Source organism: Aptenodytes patagonicus, chromosome 5, assembly GCF_965638725.1.
Source record: "Aptenodytes patagonicus chromosome 5, bAptPat1.pri.cur, whole genome shotgun sequence".
NCBI classification, from domain to species: Eukaryota; Metazoa; Chordata; class Aves; order Sphenisciformes; family Spheniscidae; genus Aptenodytes; species Aptenodytes patagonicus.
Genome location: NC_134953.1, coordinates 55,355,854 through 55,380,837, shown reverse-complemented (window position 1 = coordinate 55,380,837; position 24,984 = coordinate 55,355,854). Strand labels below are relative to the sequence as shown.

At 38.5% G+C, this 24,984-nt stretch overlaps 1 protein-coding gene across 6 annotated transcripts in view; it reads left to right on the top strand.

Moving 5' to 3' along the window:
* The window catches only part of LOC143161194 (serine/threonine-protein kinase TNNI3K), a 100,330-nt gene that overhangs the window by 18,605 nt on the left and 56,741 nt on the right, over positions 1 to 24,984 (top strand). For 4 of the 6 annotated variants that reach the window (XM_076339907.1, XM_076339902.1, XM_076339903.1 and 1 more), the window contains 12 exons: positions 3,957 to 4,055; positions 5,532 to 5,670; positions 11,943 to 12,087; positions 12,179 to 12,283; positions 12,924 to 13,018; positions 13,670 to 13,819; positions 15,859 to 15,945; positions 17,191 to 17,247; positions 18,287 to 18,379; positions 18,465 to 18,522; positions 18,640 to 18,834; positions 19,191 to 19,295. In XM_076339907.1, the coding sequence (XP_076196022.1) occupies positions 3,957 to 4,055; positions 5,532 to 5,670; positions 11,943 to 12,087; positions 12,179 to 12,283; positions 12,924 to 13,018; positions 13,670 to 13,819; positions 15,859 to 15,945; positions 17,191 to 17,247; positions 18,287 to 18,379; positions 18,465 to 18,522; positions 18,640 to 18,834; positions 19,191 to 19,295 (1,328 nt within the window). The remainder of the gene's footprint in view (positions 1 to 3,956; positions 4,056 to 5,531; positions 5,671 to 11,942; positions 12,088 to 12,178; positions 12,284 to 12,923; positions 13,019 to 13,669; positions 13,820 to 15,858; positions 15,946 to 17,190; positions 17,248 to 18,286; positions 18,380 to 18,464; positions 18,523 to 18,639; positions 18,835 to 19,190; positions 19,296 to 24,984) is intronic. The other 2 variants (XM_076339905.1, XM_076339906.1) reach the window with 2 other exon arrangements.

Below are 24,984 nucleotides of genomic sequence, written 5' to 3'. Positions count from 1 at the left end.
CTTCCCTTCCCTTCCCTTCCCTTCCCTTCCCTTCCCTTCCCTTCCCTTCCCTTCCCTTCCCTTCCCTTCCCTTCCCTTCCCTTCCCTTCCCTCCCCTTCCCTTCCCTCTGGGCTGTGATGATGACTACAGACCTTAGCTGACCATTGCAGTTTTCAGTTCTGTTGACCCCTTGCAAAACTAAATGAAGTCAGCAAGAGCTGCTTTCTCTGCAGCTTGAAAATTTCCCATATGTTATGAGCTGCACCTTTAGTCATAGTCTGTCTCCTAAGGATAAAAGCCTTTTTTTGGTCTTTCTATGAGAATGTAAAGCTCTTTTTGCATCTGAAATTTTCCCCTTACTTTCTGAAGTAATTTTATCCTTGCACATCATTCCAGCATACCCACCTACTTGTAATGCCTGTGACAACTTTCAGTGTTTTCTAAGATTCCATTCTTCTTTCTTAGAAAGGTAGCTTGTCTGTGAAACTATCAAGATTGTCTCTGTACCCCTCTCATCATTTACACTTGAGTGGAGTTTGCTTAATATGACTCACAGAATTCTTTTTATCAGGAGATCACAAAGTAGCTAGCATGGTTGCCATTTCTACAGCCTGGAGAAATGTGTCAAAATTCATCTAGTTTTAAGTTTATCATCAGAGCTGGATCCACATTACTCAACAGAGTTTCTTCACCTTGAAGATACACCTTGAAGCTTGTAGATGAATCTTCATTTTGAATTCCAGCTTCCAAAGAGATTAAGGAGAATCTGAGTTGTGGTCACAGCCCTGAGTATGTTATAGCCTCACAGTTGCATGCCTAAATTAAAACCAAACTGATCCAAAGAAGTTTCAACCATATTCTTGTAAAAGCTACAGGTCCAAACATCTCTTTTCAGAGCCAACAGCTACAACTTCAGTTTTATGATAGTAGTTTGCTGAAAAAATGTCTAAGATGAATCACTCAAAAGTCACCAAGCCATTAAATCGCAGGGTAACTGGCTCTGTGTTCTTCACCTCTGGTCCACCAAGCTACTAGTACACTGAAAATTGTCTGGACATGGGATGCACAACGGAGGGAGTTGGTTGTATTAACCAACCAGTAACTGAGCATGTTCTTTAGTTACTACTTGAACACATTAACACTCCCCCAGTAAATGCATGTGTTAAGGCTGTTACTGAGCTGTTCTTCAGCTGATATAAGGGTAGGCAGCTTCTCTAAAGATCTCAGGGTTCTTTCATAAGATTTTTTTTATGGAATCAAACTCTTCTTCAAGATCCATAGCAAAAGGATGCACAGCAAAAGGATGTCAACGCACATGAGATTTAGCAAGGGAAATTCTGGGTGGGGGGATCACAATGAGAGTGGTGCAGCACTGAAAGCTTTCTAGAGAGGATGCAGAACCTCCATCCTGGGAAATAATCAAAATTCAACTGGACAAGGCCCTGAGCCACCTGATCTTTGAAATTAGTCCTTGCTTTGATCAAAAGGGTGGACTAAACACCTCCAGAAGACCCTTCCAACCTAAATCATTCTATGATTCATTGTCTCCATTTCTTTCAAATGTGGACTTTACTTTCCCTGGGGGCTGACCAGCTGGAAGGCAGCTTTGCAGAAATGGACCTAGGAGTCCTGGTCGACAACAAGTTGAATGTGAACTAACAATGTGCCCTTTCAGTAAAAGACATCCTGGGCTGCATTAGGAATAGTGCTGCCAGCAGGTTGAGGGAGGTGATTATTCCCCTCTGTTCAGTACTGGTGAGGCAACACCCTGGAGTACTGTGTCCAGTGCTAGGCTCCCAGAGAAGAGAGACACAGATGTACTGGAGTGAGTCCAGCAAAGAACTATGAAGGTGGTTCATGGATTGGAGCATCTGACATAGAGGAGAAGCTGACAGAGCTGGGATTGTTCAGCCTGGAGCAGAGGGAGCTCGGGAGGGGGTGTGTGGGGGGGGTGGATCTTATCAATGTGTACAAATACTTGAGGGGGGGAGTAAAGAAGAGGGAGCCAGACTCTTCTCAGAGGTGCCCAGTGTCAGGATGCCATTTAAAATGCCATTTAAACAGAAGAAAAGGCTTTTTTACTATGAAGGTACTCAAACACTGGAAGAGGTTTCCAGGGAGATTGTGGAGTCTCCATCCTTAGAGACTGGACAATATTCAAAACCTGACTGGACATGACCCTGAGACACCTGATCTAGGAGACACTGTAGGGGCATTGGACTGGACAATCTCCAGAGCTCCCTTCCAACCTCAATGGTTATGTGATTCTGTGTCATCCGCAGAGTCTGGCTATGGCTGCTGGGGATGCTGTTCATCCCCAGGTTTGCCTTCATTCAGGAGTACTCTCACTCCTGCCAGCTCCCACCTTGTCCCTTGCAACATGCTGAGAACTCACGTGTCTCTGGAGCACCACCACAGCAGCCAAAGACAAACATTAGTGTTTGTGGGGCTTGTTTGTGATCTAACTCACAGGCGATGCTCACTGCTTATCCCATTCACACCAGACTTTCTTCTGTCCCTGCCTAGTATGCTCCCAGGATACTTGTAGCTTCTGGAAAAAAATATCAGACACAGAGGGCCAACATTCCCCATCATTTGTACTCAGAGAGGTGCTGAAGAATAATTCCACAGGAACACAGCAATCCTCGCCTCCTCCAGCCTGTCTTCAATAGAAGGGCTTAGTCCTTGCAACACTTACTTAGGTGCCTCCTATAATGTGCTGGACTTGTTGAAGCCCTTGGATTCTGAAGAGACAGAAATGGCCCTGCAATGCTGCTTCCAGGGGAGGCTTACAGCTGATACCATAGTGAAATGGTTAAAACTAATGGGAAATAGACACACTTGAATATGTCAGGGAATGGACCTTACGCAGAAAATGTATTGTCAGTCCCACGGAAAAAATGTATTTCAATTTAAATTGTGTAAAGAAATAATCCCTGTATACTAATGCTGCTTGGTAACAGGTTTCACTCTCTGAGTACTTGAGAATGACAGGGATTTAAATTATTGGCCCCATTGCTGCATGTGTGAAATGATTTGGTGGTCTCAGCTTAGATAACCGTTGACAGAAATGTGCATCATCGCAGCTAGCATTAATTGGCATCATCGGTGGAAGTCTCAATGGGGAGGTACAGGTATAAATAGTATAGCATAGAAGCTGGCCATTTCCCCTTCTTTGTCATTTCTTCCAATTGCCAGGGAGGTGTTTCCCAGTTGCTCACTGTACTGTGGGTGATTCACAGTCCAGCATCTTCGATCATCATTAGACTCAAAAATTAACATTCATCAAAATTATTTGTAGAACTGCTCAAATAATCCATGGCACAAGCCCCTTAGCGTGCATAAAGACTCCCTTGTGCTTCAAAAAAATTAGCAGCCCTTAGGTTTCAATATATAATCCAAGGTGGTTTCATTCAGACTTCTATTTTGACAGTTATTCAGAAAGCCAATGTTTGATAATTCATAGCTGTCCAGGATAACATTGGCCTCCTGAAAGACCAAAAAGTGGAAATTTGAAAGAAAACACTTAGGGTTATTTATTGAAGCCAAAGGGCTATTATCTTCTAAAATACAAAGAAATCTTTACACACTAAGGGAATTATGCTTGAGGATTTACCTTCACACATTTACGTTTAAAAGGATCTTTCTTTTTGGTGTTTTTTTTTTTACTTCTAAAAACTCTGAGATGTTTACTGCTCTTTGTTCATAATGGATAAAAGAAAATTAAAGGTTATTCTGAGAAACTCCAGTCATCATTTCTGTGTCTCTACTTCATAAATCAGTCTTTGTACTGGGAAACACATTTTCAGGCTTATTTATAGAGCATCAGTGACATTCAGTGTTCAGTTAAAGTACTGTAAGTTAATCGCTTGTACATGTTGTACGCAGTTGTTCACCTTTCTATCTTGCTTGTTTGGGGCTTTTTGGTTTTTTCTAAAGTGGTGATGTAAGGTTTTTTCTGTTTGTTTCCTTCTAGGCTGTTGATATTCTTTTGCAGCATGGAGCTTATGTGAATGTTCAGGACGCAGTTTTTTTCACCCCATTGCATATTGCTGCATATTATGGCCATGAACAGGTAACTAAATGGGGGAATTTCAGAAAGCTGAGAAGTGGAACACCGAGGCAACTATAGGTTTAGTGTTAGATATTTTTGCTTTACATTCCAGAGGGTCTTACCATGAAAAGGCCTCACATACTGAAGTTACAATTCTAAGTCAATCTCTAGTTGCTCTAAGAGTCTGAGTATCAACAGGAAATTTCTACACTTTAATCCTCTGTGCTAGGCCCCAGCAAAAATTGGTATCTTCCCTTCTAGACCTCTTGAAACAAATGATTGACTAGCTAGCTTTTATAACCTATAAACAGACTTGGACCCAGAGGCATATTTCAATTGATGCTTATTCATCCCACATTTCAGAGAGTGCATAAGGAATGTGAGTGTACTATTGTAAGCCTCTCCAAGGAAGTGAACACCACTTCCCAGTAATAATTAAATGGCAATTCTATTGGTTTTCCTTGGAATTCACAAACTAAATTGTGGCCACTTTTAAGTTAACAGAAAAAATGATCATTTAGAGAACAGGATTTTCCACGAGGTCCTGTGCACGTGACAAGTCCAACTGTGCTTGCTTCATTCACACAGATCACAGACTTAAGCTGAAGTTCTAACCAAAGCTGGCATTGAACCTCCCAATTCTCTTTCTTTTACTAAAGTATAATTGACATATGGTTAATCTAGCAGTCCGGTCGTCTGCCCTGAATAGCCCTTTTATTTGAAATGTAATAATGGGTCTATTTTGGCTTATGCAAGTCATTCCCTATACCTTTCTTTGGCTAAAAGCATGTATTCTGGGATATTTTCAAGTTTCAAAGGATGACCTCTAGGTAGAGTGCATTTTTCATTTCAGTGACGTATTACTTTGAGTGCATTGAGGAGTTGTAAGAAAAGCTTTTGAAAGAACAGAGTCCAGATGCACACATGATTGAAAATGCTCTACTTCTGTGGCTGAGTGGCAGCAAGGGCGTGAACCCTGGATGTCTTCCTGAGATCCTTCTTTTCATATATATGCACCTCATCGTCCAGTAACATTGAGAAAATCCTTGCATGTTGGGCTGAGAGATTAGTTTGCTTGTTTGCCATAAGCTACTTCTGAACAAATAGTCACAGTCTTGTGAAATTATGCTAAAAGCTCATATGGTGCTCTTGTGACAAGAGGCACTGATCAGAAAGGAAGCTAAGGCTCTGACATCTGTGGGCTTTGAGGCGTTTGTTTTATTATGCTGACTGGTCAGTTAAACAAATACATGTGTCTTGTGTCTAGCCCTTTACCATACATAACATTTTAGAGAATGAATGAGCACTTGCTTTTGGGAATTTTAATATTTTTATAGATATGTAACTTAAAAATGAGTTTTCTATTGAATCTCCTCTCCATGTTTAAACTCTCAAGAGATGCCCACCTATAATATTAGCCAATGCAATATTCTACCTGATTTTGTCAAAAGATTTATTTTCATGTGATATTTTAATTAGCCTTGATGAAATATTTAGGTAACACACCTCTTACTAAAGTTTGGAGCTGATGTGAATGCAAGTGGTGAAGTTGGAGACAGGCCTCTCCATTTGGCTTCTGCCAAAGGCTTTCTCAATATTATGAAGCTCTTGATGGAAGAAGGAAGCAAAGCTGATGGTAAGAAAAGATATTTGAAAAATCAGCTTTAACATTGTATTTTATAGACAGAGTCAGGCCTTTAATCTTGAATTTAGTTTCCTAGCACGTGGTCTGTGTGTGTTGTGTATCATTTTGGGGCAACTGAAACAAAAAAATAGCAGTTGGGGAGTTTTCTTCACTTATTAAGTATGCTTGGTTTGTCATCTCACGTGCATTCTGTTTCCATTAATAAGTCAGAGGTGAAAACCAGCAGCACAGAACAAGATTAATATACAGAGGTAGCTTACTATTGAGACACTCATCCGATCAGAGAACACACAGCCGTGTGGTATGCATCTCCACTGAAAATGTCTTCAGTGCAAAGTGAACTCCTAGTGAATGAGATACAGATGAAGGATTTTAAGTCAAAATTGTACAGCAAGTAATTTAAAATAATTCAGATGAGAAATTGCAAATGGTTCACAAACAATTCCACAGAAAATGGAATCTTTTTAGCGCATGCTGTATTATGCTACACAAGCTTCGTACGCTTCGTTGTGGGACATTTTCTATGAGAGAAAGTGTGTGTGTGAGAGACGTAATGGGTTGGACAGATACAAAAGTCTATTAGCATGCTTTTGGTATTCTGTGAAAGTTAGGAATCTGTGCAGTCTTTTTACAGGTGATCTCACGCTGATGCCAGTAAGACTGTAACATTACAGTTCAGTGCTGTATATTTTGCATGTGCCACAATTTAAAATATTTTCCATTGTAATTAATATTAGCATGCAACTAGTAGTACTGCTGAATTCTTATGCTCACTCTTTTGTTCCCTCTCCTTATGCTGTTTCAGCAATGTAGAAGGCACAAAACATACCGCACTCCAGCCTTACTTTTCCATTGCTGTGACACTTGCATCATAGGCATGTGCATACACGCTTGTGGCCACATCCTACAAAGTCTTATAAATGCTAAAACTTAGAGGTCAAATTTTATGCATATTATGAATATTAATGCAGAGGTTCTTACATAATAAATAACATCATTAAAATTATTTGAAAATTAATTTCTTAGCCCCAGAATAAGAGAAAGAAATTTTTTTTGAAAAGGAACAGCACATTACTTGCAAAAGTACTGCTCTTTAATACATTTTTGGACTACATCATTACTCTTGTTAACTTATATCCACAATATACAAGGTAAAATCTTGGTCCCCTTGAAGTCTATGGCAAAACTTCCATTAATTTCAATGGGGTTAAGATTTTGCCTAGGGATATCATAATTTGATCTTGGAAAAGCAGAACTGGAAAAACAAGAAACAAACAAACAAACAAACAAAGCACGTGCTACAAGGATCCTGCACGTTATAGGAAGAACAAGAAGTTACCAAAATTCTTCAGCTGCTGCTTCTCAATCTAGCATCCTATTTGATGTCTGGTTCCAGTCTATGCACACAGCTATTCATGACTTAAGAACAATAGAGCATAATAGGGGAAGGTTAAAAAGGGATGCTGTATAGCCACATTTGAAAAGCATGTTAAATTGCCAGGCTCAGTTCTTTCCTAATCTCGCCTGGTCCAATGCCCCAGTGACACCTGTTAGTTGACTTCAGGGGAGGACAGTCGAGTGGTCATTTTGCACAAGTTCTGTTTTCTCAAGGCTACAGTCTTCGGTGCTGACTGTAAAGCACTGTCATTCCTTAACAATTGTTAAAGCAGGGACAAGAGCCCATGAGGCTTCTTCCTTGCACAGTATGCCCGGTAGTGCCAAAAGCAGCAGCATTCACGTACCCCTGTTCCTACTCTGCTAGTGGCACAAAGACTGTGTTTCTCCCCAATTTCCTCTTCTTTGCTAGATTTTAAAGTATAAATTTCCCATATTGTCTGTGAGTCTTGCCTACAGTACACACATCCCACTCGCGCAGTAGAAAAAGTGTGGAGGGAAACAGCATGACTCAGATTTGTAAGTAATTTTTTCAATAGTGAGCTCTTGATGTTTCAGTCTCGGTGTGTGTGCACTGAACTGATATAATTATAATAAAGAGGCGGAAAAGAAGAGATGTTCACTCACTGTAACGAGGCAGTGGGAGGTTCACTATTAGTTAGTTTATTCCAAAAGGAAAAGAATCTGGGGCACCGTTTCAGATTCTTTTCTTTAAAATCAATATCTTCAGCATTGGAAAAAGAAAAAGGAGACTGGAAGCGGGAAGTCTTTTCCTCACAAAGTAGCACACTTTGAAACTTGGTATAAAGACAGCAGCGGAGGAACAACTCTTAAATGCCTAGGAATGAAAGTAATTGGTGAAATAACCTGAAGAAATTTTGGCAGTATTCTGTGCAGACCAGTAATTGGTGTCATAAACTTGAACTGTTTCTTTTAACATAACCTGACTGACTCGTTGATCAGCTCTGGGGCCATGGCAACTGAAGAAAACCAGTTCACTAGAGAACTAGTTGGTGGCCAGGAAACAAGCATTTCCTTTGCTTCACATAAGCTAAATGCTATTTTTTATTATTATTCAAACTGGTGGTGTTGGAGGTTTCTTTCAGGGACCACGTGATATAAAATGTATTCTTTCTTCTTATAACTCCTATGGTCTTTTAATAAAACTTGTCTGCTTTCAGGACTACTGAGCTGCCTAGAGTTGCAGCTGCTTTTTTTTCAAGTATCTTTGAAAATCACTGTCACCTCTGCCAAATAAATTAAATTTAAAGCCAGAGTTTGATATTAAAAATCCATGCACGCTCAGTCATGCTTCTCTGAATATTAAACAGATATCGCTCACTGGGACTTGGGAAATTTCCCTTATTTTTTTAAAACAGACTTGCACTGTCTTTTCTTCATCCTTTTACTTGCTGAAATGGTTTCACCTGTTACTTTCTACCTACATAATGTCTCAGTCCTAAGAATAATTTCTACAGTTCTCCATTTTGTTCCAGAAAAGAACTTAGCATTTGCTTATTTTTACTGTTTACTTGTAAGGCAATCTGAATTTTTAGTCTCTGACTGCCATGACAGTTGTACTATCTATACTCAATTTAATATAAAAATACTTTAGAATCTCGATTTGAAGAACTCTCCTGTACTTTTCTTTAGTAATTTCTGAATCAGTTATATATTTTTTTGCCATAACTCTCTTCTAAAGTGTTTTTGACTGATTTTGATTTGATTTGATTTGATTTGATTTGATTTTGTTTTGTTTTGACTCTGAAATTCTCCTTTTTAAGACAATATTCCAGTTTACCTGACGTGTTTCATTTAGAAATCAAAAAGCTATCAATTAAAACAAAAACCATCATCCCATGTTGTAGTTATATATCCTTCCAGAGGCAAAGGAAATGGCTTGCAAGTATTTCACATCATTTCCAACTGCATAAACAAAGGAGAAGATAGACATTTCCTTCCTTGCTCCATCTTACACCTTGTTGTGTTGTAGAAGCTCATGGCCCTGAGACCTCTGATGTCCTTCAGGCCATTCTGTGGGTACATATTCTAAAATGCTGACATTTATTATTATAAAACTTTGACATTTATTCTTCTCTTATTTATTGCACTTCAGAATGAATCTGTGTCTGGTACCGCATCATAATAAAAAATAAAGGCTAACATGTCACATGAATCTATAAAGTGAAGAATTATTTTAGAATAGAGAAATAAAACAGTTTGCTCCTTTTAATACAAGACTGCTAGGAAGGTTAGTGGGGGCAGTTAATGAAATTTGCGGACCACAAGCTTAATATAAGTTACAGTCATTCCTTTTTTTTCTTCTTTTTGGCCTGAAACATAATTCATCTTTGGAACTATCTGTCACTAGACATCAGTGAAGTTATAAGTTCAGCTCATTTTAAAGGAGTGTCCATTTCTGTGAGCATTCAGCATTACTTCAGGCAGGTTTTAAAACAGGGATTTATTTTAATTTTCATTGTTCCTTATACTCACCGAAAATCAAAAGAAGACAGAACCTCAGAATGTGTGTGGTTTACCCTTTGTCCCAAGGAGGCTCAGCTATAGGAAAGAATTGTTCCTGAGAGATGTTTGTCAAAGTTGTGCCTAAAAGTCTGCTTAGTACAAGTTTGGAAACTAATGGACAAGTTATTCCTTAGTAGTCTATTAATTTCTTGTAAACTGTCTCAAAGATCTGGTGCTAGACTGAATTGAGACCTAAATGTTGTACAAAGTAGGCTGGATTTGTCAATTCAGTTATAGTATCAACCAGTTATGGTTGTCCTATCTTTAAACATAGAAAGAAATACACTGAGAATCACAGAAATACATGTTCGCTTTTAAAACTGAATAAAGACCTTTTTTGGATAATGAAAACAGTATTTATATGTCTCTACACCAATGGAGAGCTCTGCCTAGAGCCTTGTCCAATCTCTTCCTTGCTTCCTACTAGATAGGTAAAGAAAGAGACGTATAAGGTATATCCATACCCATTTCAAGCATGCCTAAGAAGGTTCCCAGGTGCCGGAATGCAACTGCCTATCCTGTAAACAGAGAGAAGGATCCCTGACATGGATGTGGTCCAGGATAACTGGCAGTGTCAAACAATTCCTGCCTGTGGGTCAAGGATCTTCCAAGGACGACTCCCCAGTAGACAGGCTGCATGCAACTGCCCTGAAAACAGTTTGATACTATTGGTAGATACCAGCAGTTCTGTGATCTTGGCCTCAATGCCAGGAATGTTCCCAGTCATATTTACGTTATTAGTACACATGCAGCCATAGTCTCACACTGTTCACTTGATAATAACTATTCTCAAGAATTGTTGGGTTTATGTTGCTCTATTACAGAACCATTTTTAGATAGAAGTTCATGAAAAAAGTGTGTAGCATTAGTGTTTGCTCTACTAATATAACAACAGTCTAGATTAGATAGTTTCAGAAATGTGAATCTGCTTCTGCATGCTAACTGAAGCAACATTTTGATCTAACAGGTCACTTACTCATAGGTTTCCAAGTGCTTTGCTGAACTGGGACCCAAATCTTCAAAAAAGAATCTTGGTCTTACTGAAAGACAGTTGAATCTATGAATTTTTTAAAATTTCCTTATTGCTTGCTAATATTGTCTATTCTACAACAACCCTACTATTTCACCCAAAGTGTCTGAGAATATGAGCCAGCCAGGAGTTTAAGAAATCACATCAAATTCAAGTCCTTCGTGCATATGCTTATTTGAGAGGTATTTAGAATGAATGAGTTTCAGTTTTCTTTTGCTTTTAATCTTACGCTGTTGTGTGCTGTTTAAAGCAACTGTTTTTGCAGGTAGAAGGATACAAGAATTGGTCTTCAGAAAATTAGAAAAAAATGCTTTTATTGGATATATTTTTATAAGTTGTGCGCAACATACACAATGCATGATTTTGTGACATAAAGCACTGGAAGGGCGAATCTCTTAAATAGAACAAGACCTTTGTATCACACATTGTTTGTTTCCCATGTGAAATTATAGTGAACCAACAGAGACAAATACCATTCCCACCCAACAATAATATACTATGTCTCCAGTTTTGCTCATTCTTTTATATAGTTTCATGTTCTGTCAGAGAATACTCCCATCCTCTTAAGTATGTGAAGCGCATACATAATCATCCTTGCAGGTGAAAAGAGACATTGAGCAAAATGAAAACACTGGTAATCCAGACGTTTGAATGAATTCTCCTCTTCCGTTCTTGCCTTTTATGTATTTATATTTTAATAGTGACTGTGAAAAATATATCCTTATTGTGTCTCCTCTATTTTTTTTAATTTTCTTTTTTGTCACTGTATAACTATATCAACAACCCTTGATCCTGCTACTCAAGGAAGCTAACATAAACCTTAAAACCAACTGGATTTACCTTTCCTAAGAGCAGCAATGAAGTACGTTTCTTCCTAGTATGTGTAATTAATAACTATTGTTCCATGCATTTGGAATAACTCAGTGGATTGCTTTCTTACATGCAGTAACTACGTATCTTACTTTTGCTTCACATTGTAATATACTGACAGCAATTGCTCTTTCTAAGGGTCATTTATAACTTGTGATTCATTCATGGAAAGCTACATCAAAACATCCAATACATCTGCTATTGGAAGAAAGCAATTATACCCTAAGTCCAAAAAATCATCTTGACAGATGACACTGAGTAATGTAGTCTTGATATATGAAAGCTCACAGAAATTTCAGCTTTAAAGAAATAGGACCATAAATATTTTAGCAGGAGGTTACATAACGTATGTGCACAACACATAAAGCATTACTAAATATCCAAAACAAGCTATGTTAACTATAAAATACTTTCTTTGGTCTCTTTCTGGGTCAAATGGCAGTGAATGCTCAGGACAATGAGGATCACGTTCCTCTGCATTTCTGCTGTCGATTTGGACACCATGAAATTGTGAAGTTCTTACTCCAGAGCAGCTTCGAAGTTCAACCCCATGTGGTGAATATCTATGGAGACACACCTTTACATCTGTGAGTCATGTGGAGAAGCTCTGTTTTACATGGTTTGGGCCTAATTAGAAAGCTGGTGTCGTTAACAACTCTTTACTGTCTTCATCTTCAGTGCGTGTTACAGTGGAAAGTTTGAAGTTGTCAAGGAAATAATTCAGCTCTCAGGAACAGAAAGTCTCACTAAAGAAAATATATTCAGTGAAACGGCTTTCCACAGGTGAGATGTTTAAAACGCCATTATCAATAGAATTCCACTTATACATGCATGCAATACAACACCCGAAATAACAAATGTCTCACCAACAGCCAGATGAGGAACAAAGAAAGCAGTGAGCTCGACATGGATGTTAAGTTTGTATCCTGAGATACAGGAGAGAACATGAAGTAAGAGGTAGAACCAGATAGTGAATGGGGAGACAGAGAGCAAGTAAGGGTGAGAAAGGTAGGAAAGGCATCAGGTTCGTCAACATCTGTATGAATAACAGTTTCACCTTCTGTCCAGTTTGGAAGCTGAGTTTAGAGCCTGTTGTGCCTAGAAACCTGCTGGAGTCTAGATATTCTAAATTAGAAATGAGGTGGCAAAACACAGTTTGGTCATGATGCTGTAAGTTTGTAAAGTGTTATTTAAGAGGCACTTTGCAAAACAGACTGTATTAATTTTGCAGAGCTGTGCAAAATTAATTTATACAAGAATAATTAGAATGTTTCTGAAATGACAGAAGTGAACATGCTTTGGTGCATTTGCACATTTCTAAAGATCCTTTATTCTATTACTACATTTTTATCTCTGTGTAATTCTTTTTAAATTTTTGTCCTTTTATGGACTATAGGATTCACTTTTCCCTTTATTTTTGCAGTGCTTGCACCTACGGAAAGAACATAGAACTTGTAAAATTTCTTCTTGACCAGAATGTTGTAAGCATCAATCACCAGGGAAGAGATGGACATACAGGTAACTTCATCATCCTTATTGTATATGAGTGCCTATACCAGCACCAAAAAATTTGGAAGCCATATACGCAATCAGGATTTCCAGGGTAATTCCCATGATAATTCGATGATCAGCATCCAATTACCTTTCAGACAGATCTCAACTTTTTTGTAATATGTTTGCAGGCAGGCATAGAAGTGATAAGAGTTCAGTGAGGATGTGTCAGGCTCATTAGCTTGTATATGAGTAAGAGAACCTGATGTAAAGTGATTCTCCTATAGTTAGGCTTCTAAGCAGTTTTAAGAATTGGGCCCAAGTATTATTCTTCTAGGGTATGGGCATATAGGAGAAAGTGTCTGAAGGGCTGCACACCTCCATGTTCCTACTACAGGCAATGAAAAAAAGAGCCTCCTTTGTTTCTACTTGCTTTTCCTCACGTACAAAGTTGTTAAATGTGATTTGCAGGTGGTAAAGTAAAAGCTGATATGTTGTGTAGCAGGCAATAGGTTGGTTCTTGCAGCATTAATATTTTATTTTCACCTATTGCCTCAGGTATTTTTTTTATAATATATTCCTTTATCGAGGAAATAAATTTGTGCTTTATAGTTGTTGCTGCAAGTCCTATCATGATGTTCTGATAGTTGTGCTTACTGTGCTTCTCTGATGTTCTAGGATTACACTGTGCTTGCTACCATGGTCATATTCGACTTGTACAGTTTTTACTGGATAATGGAGCTGATATGAATCTGGTAGCTTGTGATCCCAGCAGGTCCAGTGGAGAAAAGGATGAGCAAACCTGTTTGATGTGGGCTTATGAGAAAGGTATTTCAGTTTTCTAGTTTCTGCTACAAAGTCCATAAGAACAGTACAGGAAGGAGAGAACAGTACAAAATAACCCCTCAGCCCCTGTAGACTAAGAGCTCTCACCATCTGCTTTCCAGTTCCTAGCATGAGGGGTTATAAAAAACAGCCCTTTTCTTTATCTTCTCAGATACTCTGTTAAACATCAGTTTAATTCAACACAAACTCAAGGACAGGTGTATTTATGTGCTGCTAAAATAGAAAACGTACAGCCTGTTCAGAAAAGGCTAATTCTCCCTCTGGAATGTGCATGAGGAGTTTTAATTTTATTACTGAAGGAGGCGCTACAAGGAGCGATGAATCAGAGTCACTAATCTTAAATTCTTGCAAATATGGATCAAAGCAAGGCATTTCCATGGTTCCTGTCCTATATGTACAGCAATGTGTCAGTTTTCTGTCCTTTTTTTGACTCCACACAAATAAAAAGCTTTATTTCTTCCTGAAAATGTTTTTGATGTTCACATCCATTTATGGATTTCATCGGTGTTTGAGAGCATGTATTTATGTGGGATACCCTTCAGTTTATTCTTCCTGGCATTGCCATTCCACCCTTATGGACTGTGGAAGACAGTCTCTTCATTGCTTTGATAAAGAAGCGACCATCTTCTTTGGGTTAACATTTACGTTAAGTGATAACACTTCAAACATTTAGTTCAAGCATCCTCTGAGTTTGGATGTCCAGAAAGCTGCTATCTGTAAAAACCTGTTCTTGATTTAAATTCCTATGTTTTAGAGAATTGTTCCATTATGCTGACACTCTTTGGTGTGAACTCATGTCCCTGGCAGCCTAGTGAGTCAGCAGGACTTCTTTGCTGTAGAAGGTAGCTTCTGATAACAGGATAAGAGTCAGCAAAAAAGCCTCTGCCTCGTCTGTTTCCTCTAGCACCCTTAAGAGTTGGAGTTGTAAGTTTTTTTGCAGGACGCTAGAAGATCTAGCAAACAACCTTTCCGTAACTTGTGGGCTTACTGGTCTTTCCCTGTAATAAGCCAAAAAGTTTGTACTCATTAGGGTATCTCTGAAAAATATCCTTAAAGAAATGCCAACAAACTTTGCAACTGAAGAAACAGGCAATGATAGGTAGCATTTGGTACATGATCCAAGCACCATGACCTCAGTACAAATGCGTATCTTTTCCTTCTCTTCTTGCCTGCTCTCATCTTTGTAAGCAGCAAACGGGAACATTTCCCGTCGGCCTGGCTGTATGAATAAGCAGTGCTGAGCCCAGCCATTTACAGTGAGCACAAAGCAAGAACTTGAAAGTGCTCTTCTTTCCTGTATGTTTTCTAGGGCATGGGGGAAAATATAAGTTAAAGTTGGAGGATTCTGGGGCATTCCCCCCTCCTCCAAAAGCATCGCAGTACCACTTATTATGAGAATGACTGTAATGTAGTAAAACTATGGATTTCAAAGGCCTTTCAAAAACCTGATATTGGCATAATACTCTGTATGAAATTACTGAGGGAAAACTCATCTTTGAAAGGTTTAGAAAAGAATTTTGAATGTTACCAAGCAGAACTTTGTGCATCAAACATCCGAGAGAGTGAGCATGCTGTGCACACACCGCTCTCTTCTGGTTCCTTGCAAAGGAGAATGATGAGTATAGCAACTGCCTACAGCAATATAGTGTACAAATTTTGTCCAGTTTAGGACACCAGAACTGAAATATTTTCAGGCACTGGTTGTCCTTGTAAGGCCTATTGAAGGCTGTTGTCAACTTCCATTTTAGGATTTCTGTAGCAGGGTTTTTTCTATTGACATATATCGCAACTTAGGATTAGGTGGACTCATGAAAATAACATGTTTTTTTTCACTGGCAGGTATTTCCCTATATTTCTGTAGTTAAGAATCATAGTATGTTTCAGATTAGCGCCGTTGTATCTTTGTTTACATGTTTTATAGGCACATTTTTTAAAAAATCTCCTGATTTTGTATAAATCAATTAAAAAAAAAGACTATTGCGCTTACCTGCAAATCCTTATATTTCCTTTTTCTTTCCTAGGTCATGATGCCATTGTGACCCTTCTGAAGCATTATAAGAGACCTCAAGACGAATCACCCTGTAATGAATACTCACAACCTGGAGGAGGTATGGTCTGAGAAATCACTTTATTCTCTAACCGAACTGTCTGGTCCAAAGACCGCTGAAGTCTCTGGGAATATTCCACAGATGTCAGGGAGCTTTGGATCAATTCTGTCTGGCACAAAAAATTAGTGTCATGAGAATCCCCATTTTCCAGGTACCCTCTATTTATGTCAAAATTCTTCCTTTATCTTAAAATAGAGTTGTCACTTTGTATTACTAGAAAGAAAAGCTAAAAGCTGTGAGATGAAGATCAATCCCTAGTAATCATTACTCATATCTTTTTACATCCTTAATACCTTGTTTAGCCATTCTCTTTGTGTTGTTTAGCTCTGATGCTCCTTTGATTACTGACATTCGGTATATTTCTATACTCAGTCCCCCTTACATTTTTTAACATCTTTGGATATCTAATTCCCCCTTGGGAAAAATTAATTACCCTTTTTGCTACAAAAATACTCATTTCTATTGGCAACTAAATGACAAGTGGCAAGAAGAACGTTAACGAAAGCAGCTGATAAACAGAACATTTTGCAGTGTGTTGACACTGTCTACAGAGAGAGTGAATAAGTTATACATTGCGGCTTGTCCAGGTCATTGACTCCTCCTGCCATGGAAACAGGAGGAACCCTACAGTCAGCAGCAGAATCAATCTGCTTCCTGCATTTCCAGCTCTGCAGAGTAGTTTGACCTGTTCCAGGTTTAGGTTTAGTATATCTCAAGTGTACGTAAATCTTTAGAGGACTAAGTTTATGTATGTATTGGAAATTTATTTTGGCAAGCAATTAACACACCCAGACAGATTTCTTAATGCTGATTGTTAAAAGAACTCAGCTCCCACTTAAGCAGAAAAACAAGAGATGAAATTTTTGGTACATGGAGAAAGCTGAGGTCTTTTGGAAAATCTAGTCAGTGAACTAAACAGTGCAATATGCTTGCAGCCCAACTGTCAGAACTTGTGAATCTGATCTGAGTTCCTTTGCAGAACCGAGCTGACATAAAAGGCTATGTTGGCCTTCTTTAACACCAGTGAAAATCAGTATCGTTCTACAGCATTTAGTAAAGCTATATCCAAATTACTTTCAGGAACGCAGCAATATAATGTCACAATCATATGGGTTTGTGTGCTTATGTGTATTTTCACCCCTTTATTTTTCATTCTTTAAGCAATCATTGCCTCATTAATTTGTCAGTACAAATGTTTACACCGTCTTTGAATTCCATAAAATTCATTCTGTTCTTTTATTTCAGATGGTTCCTATGTGTCAGTCCCGTCCCCTCTAGGAAAGATTAAAAGCATGACTAAAGGTATTCTCAATGGCAAGGGAAAACTTGAACTTTTATGGTCTTTTTGCCCAAGGTGTTTGTCAGCCTAAACATACTACGCAAGATTCATTATTCCTGGAATTTTCATTGTTCAGAAATGTAATGATGTGCATAAGCAGCAGCTATATTTCCCTAGAATAATTTTAGGAAACAATATACTTAGCTTCGTTGCTCGGCATCATGATAACTCCTGTATTTATCTTATTTTCATTTACTTTAAAATATATTTTTATTTCTTTGGAGAAAAGGATGTCATTGTGAATTAGTACTAATGAAATACACACATATCCATGAATGCAAACAAATATCGTATTGAATTCCACTGTAAAATGCCTGGATTATCTTTACAAGAAAAATTCTGTCCAAAAATAATTTGTGTTAACCTGAAACACATATAGATAAAACATTCAGATGAATATTTGTACTTTAAAATATTTCATTTTTCGTGGTGCTTTCAATTTTCCACTTTGAATATTCACTCTGGATACAGTCAAATCCTTACATCCTTTACATAGCAGCATTAAAATATTCCATTTAGAAATATTCTGATAAACTTTATAGTAATAAACCAAAAAGATCGACAAGGTAGAGAAGTTTGCTAACTAAATTAAGTTGCAAAATTTAGATTTCACATGTCACTAAAGAGTCAGTCAGATCTGGAATAACAACTCCTGCATCAGTAATGAGCACTAGCTATACAGAAAAAAGGGAACTAATTCTCCGTATAAAGAATTTTATGCAACCATGACATGATACAGGCAGAATATGCTTATGGGACAGCGTTCATCACTGGTAAGATTTTAAAGCCAAGAAAGCCCAAGGCAACTGTAGCATTGCAAGTATTTGTTATTGCGGTTTACTGTGGTTACTGAAAGAAAAGGGAATAGGGTTACCAGTCAACCAATTTACAGGAGGAAAATCAGCTTTTACTGTGCAACAATTTTGTGAAGTTAAATGCTTATATTCTGTCCTTCTCCATGACCCCGCATTTTACAAATAGGATAAGTGTGTTCTTTTGCAGAAAAGGCAGATGTTCTCCTCCTCCGTGCTGGTTTGCCATCACATTTCCATCTTCAGCTCTCTGAAATAGAGTTCCATGAGATTATCGGCTCAGGTACCAGAAATAAGAATGCATCTGTTTTAAATGTCTGATGTTGATAATAAATATCTTTGTGGTTATTTATTTTAAACCATTTTAGGGTCTTTTGGAAAAGTATATAAGGGACGATGCAGAAATAAAATTGTCGCAATCAAACGGTAAGTTTATCAGACTTTTCCATCTTGTTTTGGTTAATGACCTAGTTTGAAGTATTAAAAAAACCCCATATTTTATTATATTTTTGCCTTACTGTTTTCTCTCATGTAAATTCTAAGCTATCGAGCCAATACCTACTGCTCCAAATCTGACGTGGACATGTTCTGTCGTGAAGTTTCTATTCTCTGCCGATTGAATCATCCATGTGTCATCCAGTTTGTGGGAGCTTGCTTAGATGACCCAAGTCAGTTTGCTATAGTCACTCAGTATATTTCTGGAGGATCGCTCTTCTCCCTGCTTCATGAACAGAAGAGGTATTCCGCTCGTTCTCTGCTTGGGCTTGTGGTACAGAATTCAGAAGACCAGTAAACCTATGCTGATGTAAATGTTATTCATTTCAGTAAACAACAATAGAGAAAGGAACACACTAGAAAAATTCTAGCTTTCATTCAGATTATTGGGTGTACAAGGGAAATTAATAAGTAATCACAAAATTGTTATTTAGTCATTATTTTACATTATATACATTTACATTACATAGATTGTATAACATTATTTTGTATTTAAAACAATTTTAAAGGTTCCATGATTTACAGATAAAAATAATTTACAGATAATTCTTGTCTGTTTATTAACTTTGAGTAATATTATATTTTTTTTCAAAATATAGAACTCTTGATCTGCAGTCTAAATTAATCATTGCTGTAGATGTTGCCAAAGGCATGGAGTACCTCCACAATCTTACACAACCAATCATACATCGTGATTTGAACAGGTAAGTTTCTTTCTTTATCCTAAAAATTCAGGGAATATGAAGCCTCAAAGCAACAATGATGGCCTGCAGTCTCATCTGTATTTGCAGACCCTTGTAACTGTGCGGGATCTCATTAACACTGATGGAGTTTTGAGGAGGGTCTGCTTGCATCAGTTGGACTGGGGAATTGGGGCACGACGCTTTCACATTCACTGGAGGCTTTAATACATTTTAGTTGAATGACTTGAGAGACGGTAGTCAACGTCATGCTTATAATAATTTCGCTGACAGATATCTGAAATTTACAAAATATTTATACCCTATTTGCATACATTAGTCCTGTGGGATAGCCTTTTTACAACTTATGTGATGTAGTATATTTCCCCAGTATAATTATTTTAATCCAAAACTTTAATTAATTCATTTCACCTACTTTTGCCCCTTTAAGAATCAAGTGCCTAATTTAAACTAGTCACTAGTCCCCCTAAGGTCAATGCAGAAATGTGAAAAGACATCCAGAAGGCAACCCCTCCCGTTTGTTTTAGGTGCCTGTCTTGAAAAGGGAGGAGCCTTGGATGAGCCTGTGCTTGTTACGGAGAGGGGAGCAACCACCTACTTTAGACTAAGTGCCTAATGCTGACACTCATAGAGGTATGGTAGGTAAACCCCAGCCCAGGTGTCAGCTGACAGTGCCACTGGCAAAGAAGTAGGAGAGAGTCTACATCAGTCGGTTATCCAGATTTCCTTCTGGAAATGAAACTGGCCTGAAAAAACTCAGAGCTTTTATACAAACCGCTATGAGTCACCTTTGCTAAACTGTAATTGTCATTAAAGGACGCAACTGCTAAAACCTAGTATTTTCTCGCATCTGGCCCACCATCATTCAGTCTTTGTTAGAAGCAGGAAACATCTTCTCTACTGAACGGAATTTTTTTGTGTCATGTCTACATCAGAAATCACTCAGACTAGCCATTCTGCACTAACTTGTGCTTTGGAAGGGGACTAACCAAAATTGCCTGTAAATGTATTTAAAGAAAAGCAACCAGGTGAAGAAAGTTAGTGCTGAATAGCTGTTGCACTTTTTAGCCGCAGTAGTTTGCTTGGAAACAGCTCCTTCATATGTACGAGCACTGTGACAAGAAAGCTGCTACAGAAAGAATTCTTAAAAAGCAGGATGAAGTGAGTTACAAAATGGGTTTTCTTCAGTGTCAGACATACACCTCTTCATTTTCCACTAGCTTAACTACTTGTTTTTAAAAAAATTACAGAAATGTTCATTTTGTTTATATCACAAGTGACTGGGCCTGTAAAGTTGTGGTGATATAATAAATAACATTTTCTGGCATCTTGCTGTAAGTTTTCATTTCCTAGTGACACTGATAGCTGCAGTGAAAGATTCCTTATGAAAGACACTCATTCTTTCAGAAAAAGGAGCTGGGGTTTTTCCCTTTGCTAGGTGAAGAAGTAAACTGATTGTGAGACTATGCCCAGTTCAGGGTTCTGGTATGAAATTCTGAAAAAATATGAGGCAGCAGCAATTTTCTGGACATTGTTGTTGGCATCTCCAGGAGAACAGCATGGCTTGCACACATGAAAAGTCCTGTTTTCTTGCTCCAAGTGTACCCACACTGACAGCTCTACAAAGGACACCTATGAAGCGAGGGACTTCAAATGTAGTATTTGTCTTTTATAAACGGGAGGTTTCTTGGGATTTGAAGCATAACACGGACACAGTGTGTGTATATGTAAGACCAGTCATAGGGATGCAAGCTGAAGCCCACCAAACTCAGTGTCCTGTCTCTGGCAGCGGCCCATAGTGACAAATTGGAGAGCCAGGCATGTATATAATGACAATGTCTTGAATTCTCTCTCAGTGCCCAAGAACTTTGGATTCAAAAGGGTACTTTCAAAAATGAGTACCTGCTCTTGAAGTCATTTTTTAAACGAAAGAATAACTCTATTTGTGGTTATGAAAGAAAAAATATCCTTGCAGACTGAAGAAGAAAATCAGATCACTAATGCAAAACAAACTGCACATTTCTTTATTTTAGCCTGAAAAGTGCAGTCTACAAACCATATCACTTCAAGCCAGTCTTCTGGGATTTATGTGCCCTAGGTTAGCAATATTGGCACAAATTCTGCTTTATACTCTGACTGCAAATTCTAGCACACTTTGCTTTATTCATCTACGTATGACTGCATCCATCTGCTCATATTAAAACTGCTACAAGCACATAAAAATGGCTACTGTTAACCACTGCCAATTACATACCCAATGACTTTATTTAAATGTGCAGATATGGTGTTTCTGTATGGATATGATAAATGTATGATGTTTAGAAGAATATTGCTGACATGCTATATTCATCCGTGTATATTGACTATATGGAGGGTTAATCTAAGTATATTAATATAAGCCACACTCTGCAATTTTACTGTAGCAGAGCTACATAAAGTTTGTCTGTTGAAGAGTATTGTAAATGCACTTTGGATTGACTAAATACTTTCAAAAACCATGTCACTTATCAAAATTCTTTTAGCCTAAGAAAGCCTGAACCCACATTTCAGAGGCCTTTGAAATGCCTCATTTTGACATTTTAAATGCTCTTTTTTATTCTTCCTAGTTTTTTAATTTTTTTAATTCTAATTCAAATTCAAAGTTTTTAAAATATAATTCTACTTATCAAATAAATCTCAAAAAATAAAAATGAAAAAATGAATGTTTCTTCTTCATATGAACAAGTAAAATTTGGTTGACAAGAAATGTCTGTTCCCCACTTTTTCATCAATAATATTAAGCTCCATAAAATGTTCTGAGTCAAAGCAAAATGAAACAGTTCATTAAAATCACTTATTCAGACAGTTCCATTAATTAGCAGGAGATATTAGGACAATCAAACTCTTAAGCCCTATTCAAATTCTCTTCTAACACATTTTGAACTACTTACAACTCTTTATCGGGTGATTAGACTGCAAAGCTTTGCAGTAACCACTTCTGAGTGATTCGGGAGGAATACAGGATTCAGGGAAATCTTAGAAGGGAAAGCGCAAAGTGTGTATTCTTGACTACATTTGTGAGTGATGCCTGCCTGCAGCACAAGCTGTCAGTGCAGCGCTGATCCCGTGGGAATCCTCCTCCTGAGCAGCGTTAGGGCTCTCTGCAGCGTGATCGGGCAGGCAGAGATGCCTCAGCTCCCACCTTCACCTGCAGAGCCAAGGTGGGCAGCAACCGCTCCCCAAAAAGCCCCGTGCTCTCCGCTCTGCAGCACCCCACCGCTGGCAGCAGCGGCCGCAGGGAACCCCGGGGATCGGTGGGGTGGGGGATTCCCCCTCTGCAGCCATCGGCTGCTCCTGCCCAGGCGGTGCTTCGCTGCGGCAGATGTTGCACCTCTTGATCCCCTTACAGCTTCACGTGTTCCCCTCACGACTGGCAGTGAGATGTCTGGTCTCTAATTTCCCGGTGTGTTACTGGTGCCTTATACTGTTGTTTTCTAGTCTTTAGGGGTATATCCTGAATTAAGTCAGCTTTTGATAATGTCAACTAAGGCTTCTTCAGTTTCTGTCTCCCAGTCTCGCTATTTTTCCTCAGTGCAGAGTATGCTTGGTCCTGACACCTTGTCATTATGAAGACTCTCTAATTTTTTAATAACTGAAATGATGATATGCTGAACATTTAATTCATTGGTTTCTGTCCTTGTTGATTGGATTTCCCACACAGGCAAACACTTTATTCTATTGTCCTGGGAGGATGGATACAAATACTTGTTTAATCTGTTTCGGTTTTTTTAATTTTCCATTTGAGAATTCTCAGTTTATTTTCAGCATAGCACTGTGCTTTCAAATAACGCCTTGTCATTTTCTTACATTGCTTCTTTTCCTTTTCTTTGTTTGTTTTGTCTTTTTTACTTCAAATATTTTCCCATAAGCTCTTTCTGGGTTTATTTGGCCCATTTGTTACAGATAAAAGCATCTCTGATTGGATCACTTCTAAGAGCTAAAATCTAGTGCAGGTCAGTGCACTCATTCAGTTTCTCTGGTAATACCTGAGTGGAAGCACCGAGTCCTTGGTGTACGCAGAGAAAATCTGTTCTTGTTTTTCTAGCTATGAAAATAGTCTCAGGGTGTGCATATTCCAGTGAAGGGTGGTGAAATACCTAACTTGTGTTAGGATTGTGAGATTTTAGATGAAAATGCCTCCTTTTGCTAAAGACAAAACATGATTCTTAGTTCTGCTAACCCTTTAACGCAAAAGGCACATCATTCGAACTGGGGATGGTTGGGCTTTCCTCTCACACAGCATAGCTGTGCACTGCTTTGAACAAACAACTTTCTGCCTTTGACTGTCATCTCTTCTGCTTTTACAAGGCATCCCTTGTAAGTCCTGAGTATTGAGATGGACATTCAGTTCTCCAGTTTTGGCCTAAGTCAGGATTGCTAAAAGTTTCTAACTAGGTATCTTTACTGTTTTGGCAAATGGATCTTAGCCCATCTTGGACAACAAGGTCTGGGTTAAAAGCAAAGAGAAACTGCTGATATTACAAACTTTCAGTACATTAAATTGTGAGGAAAAGCTTGGCACTGGGCAGAGCTTTTCTACATTAACCTTTCTTTCTCAAAAAAAAAAACCACAACACCCTAGCTGTTGGTAACAGCGACATGGCTCCACCAGTCCTAGAGGCTTTGGGAAATGTTGCAGAAAAAAAGCTGTTTAGGCCAGACCTTATCAGTGGGTGCCCAGTTTTTAAAGTATAAGGTGGATTCACTATGATTTGTTGTGCAGAAAGCAACCTGCATCTCGACCTACTAAAAAGACAGGCTGGAAGAATGTCTTCTTACTACCCTTTTTTTTTTCCATGATTGTATTTGCCTCATTTCTCCATTGCTACCATCCATGTCCACCACCTGTTCTCCTCCTTACAGTCAAGGTTCCCTTCTCCTCACCCCACTGGCTCTGACTTCACACATCCTCCACTTCATCAGTGAACCTCCTTCATATACCTGCATCCCTTCACAGGTTCCTTTTGGGCCACCAAACTGTGGAGCTCAGAGGAAGACGCTTTCTTTTGAAGATGTAGTTCTTGCCTCAGTCGTGATGCAAGCCAAGAGCCCCATGTCTGAATGCTGCAGTCTGTGTAACTGTTTTAGGACAGCAACGATCCAGACCTAATGGTTCAGCTTTATGCCTTGTCACTACTGGCTGTTAGAAAAATAGTGCTGCACTGAAGGATTTTAAATAATGTCTTCCACAAAAGAAAACCCAAAACAGTATCTCACTAGAAAGCCAAAAAGCGTATCATTGCCTCACAGAACTTTTACCAGATCATATTTGTCAGGGTCAAAAGATAATTTGCTATAAGGACATCAGTGCGGTTGATGTGTGGTGCTGAGAGTAGCTTAACTTCTGAAAGTTTTTATTGTGAGAGCAGAAGTCGTGTTTTCAGCATGAGTCCCAGTCTGCCCACAGGCACAATTATCAGATGAAAATCTTTATGACAACTGAAGAGAAAGACCAACAGTGAAATTCTGACCCTCTTGTGTTAAGTTTTGCCAGTGGCTTCACAGGAGCCTTAAATATTTTACCTTAAATTTTCTACCTTAAATTTTCACATAGCTTGTAACCCTCTTTGTGAGTTCTGAAATCCAATGCAATGCATATAATGCATTAATTAAATCTGCAATATGGCTTGACAGAACAGAGAAGAAAATGAAT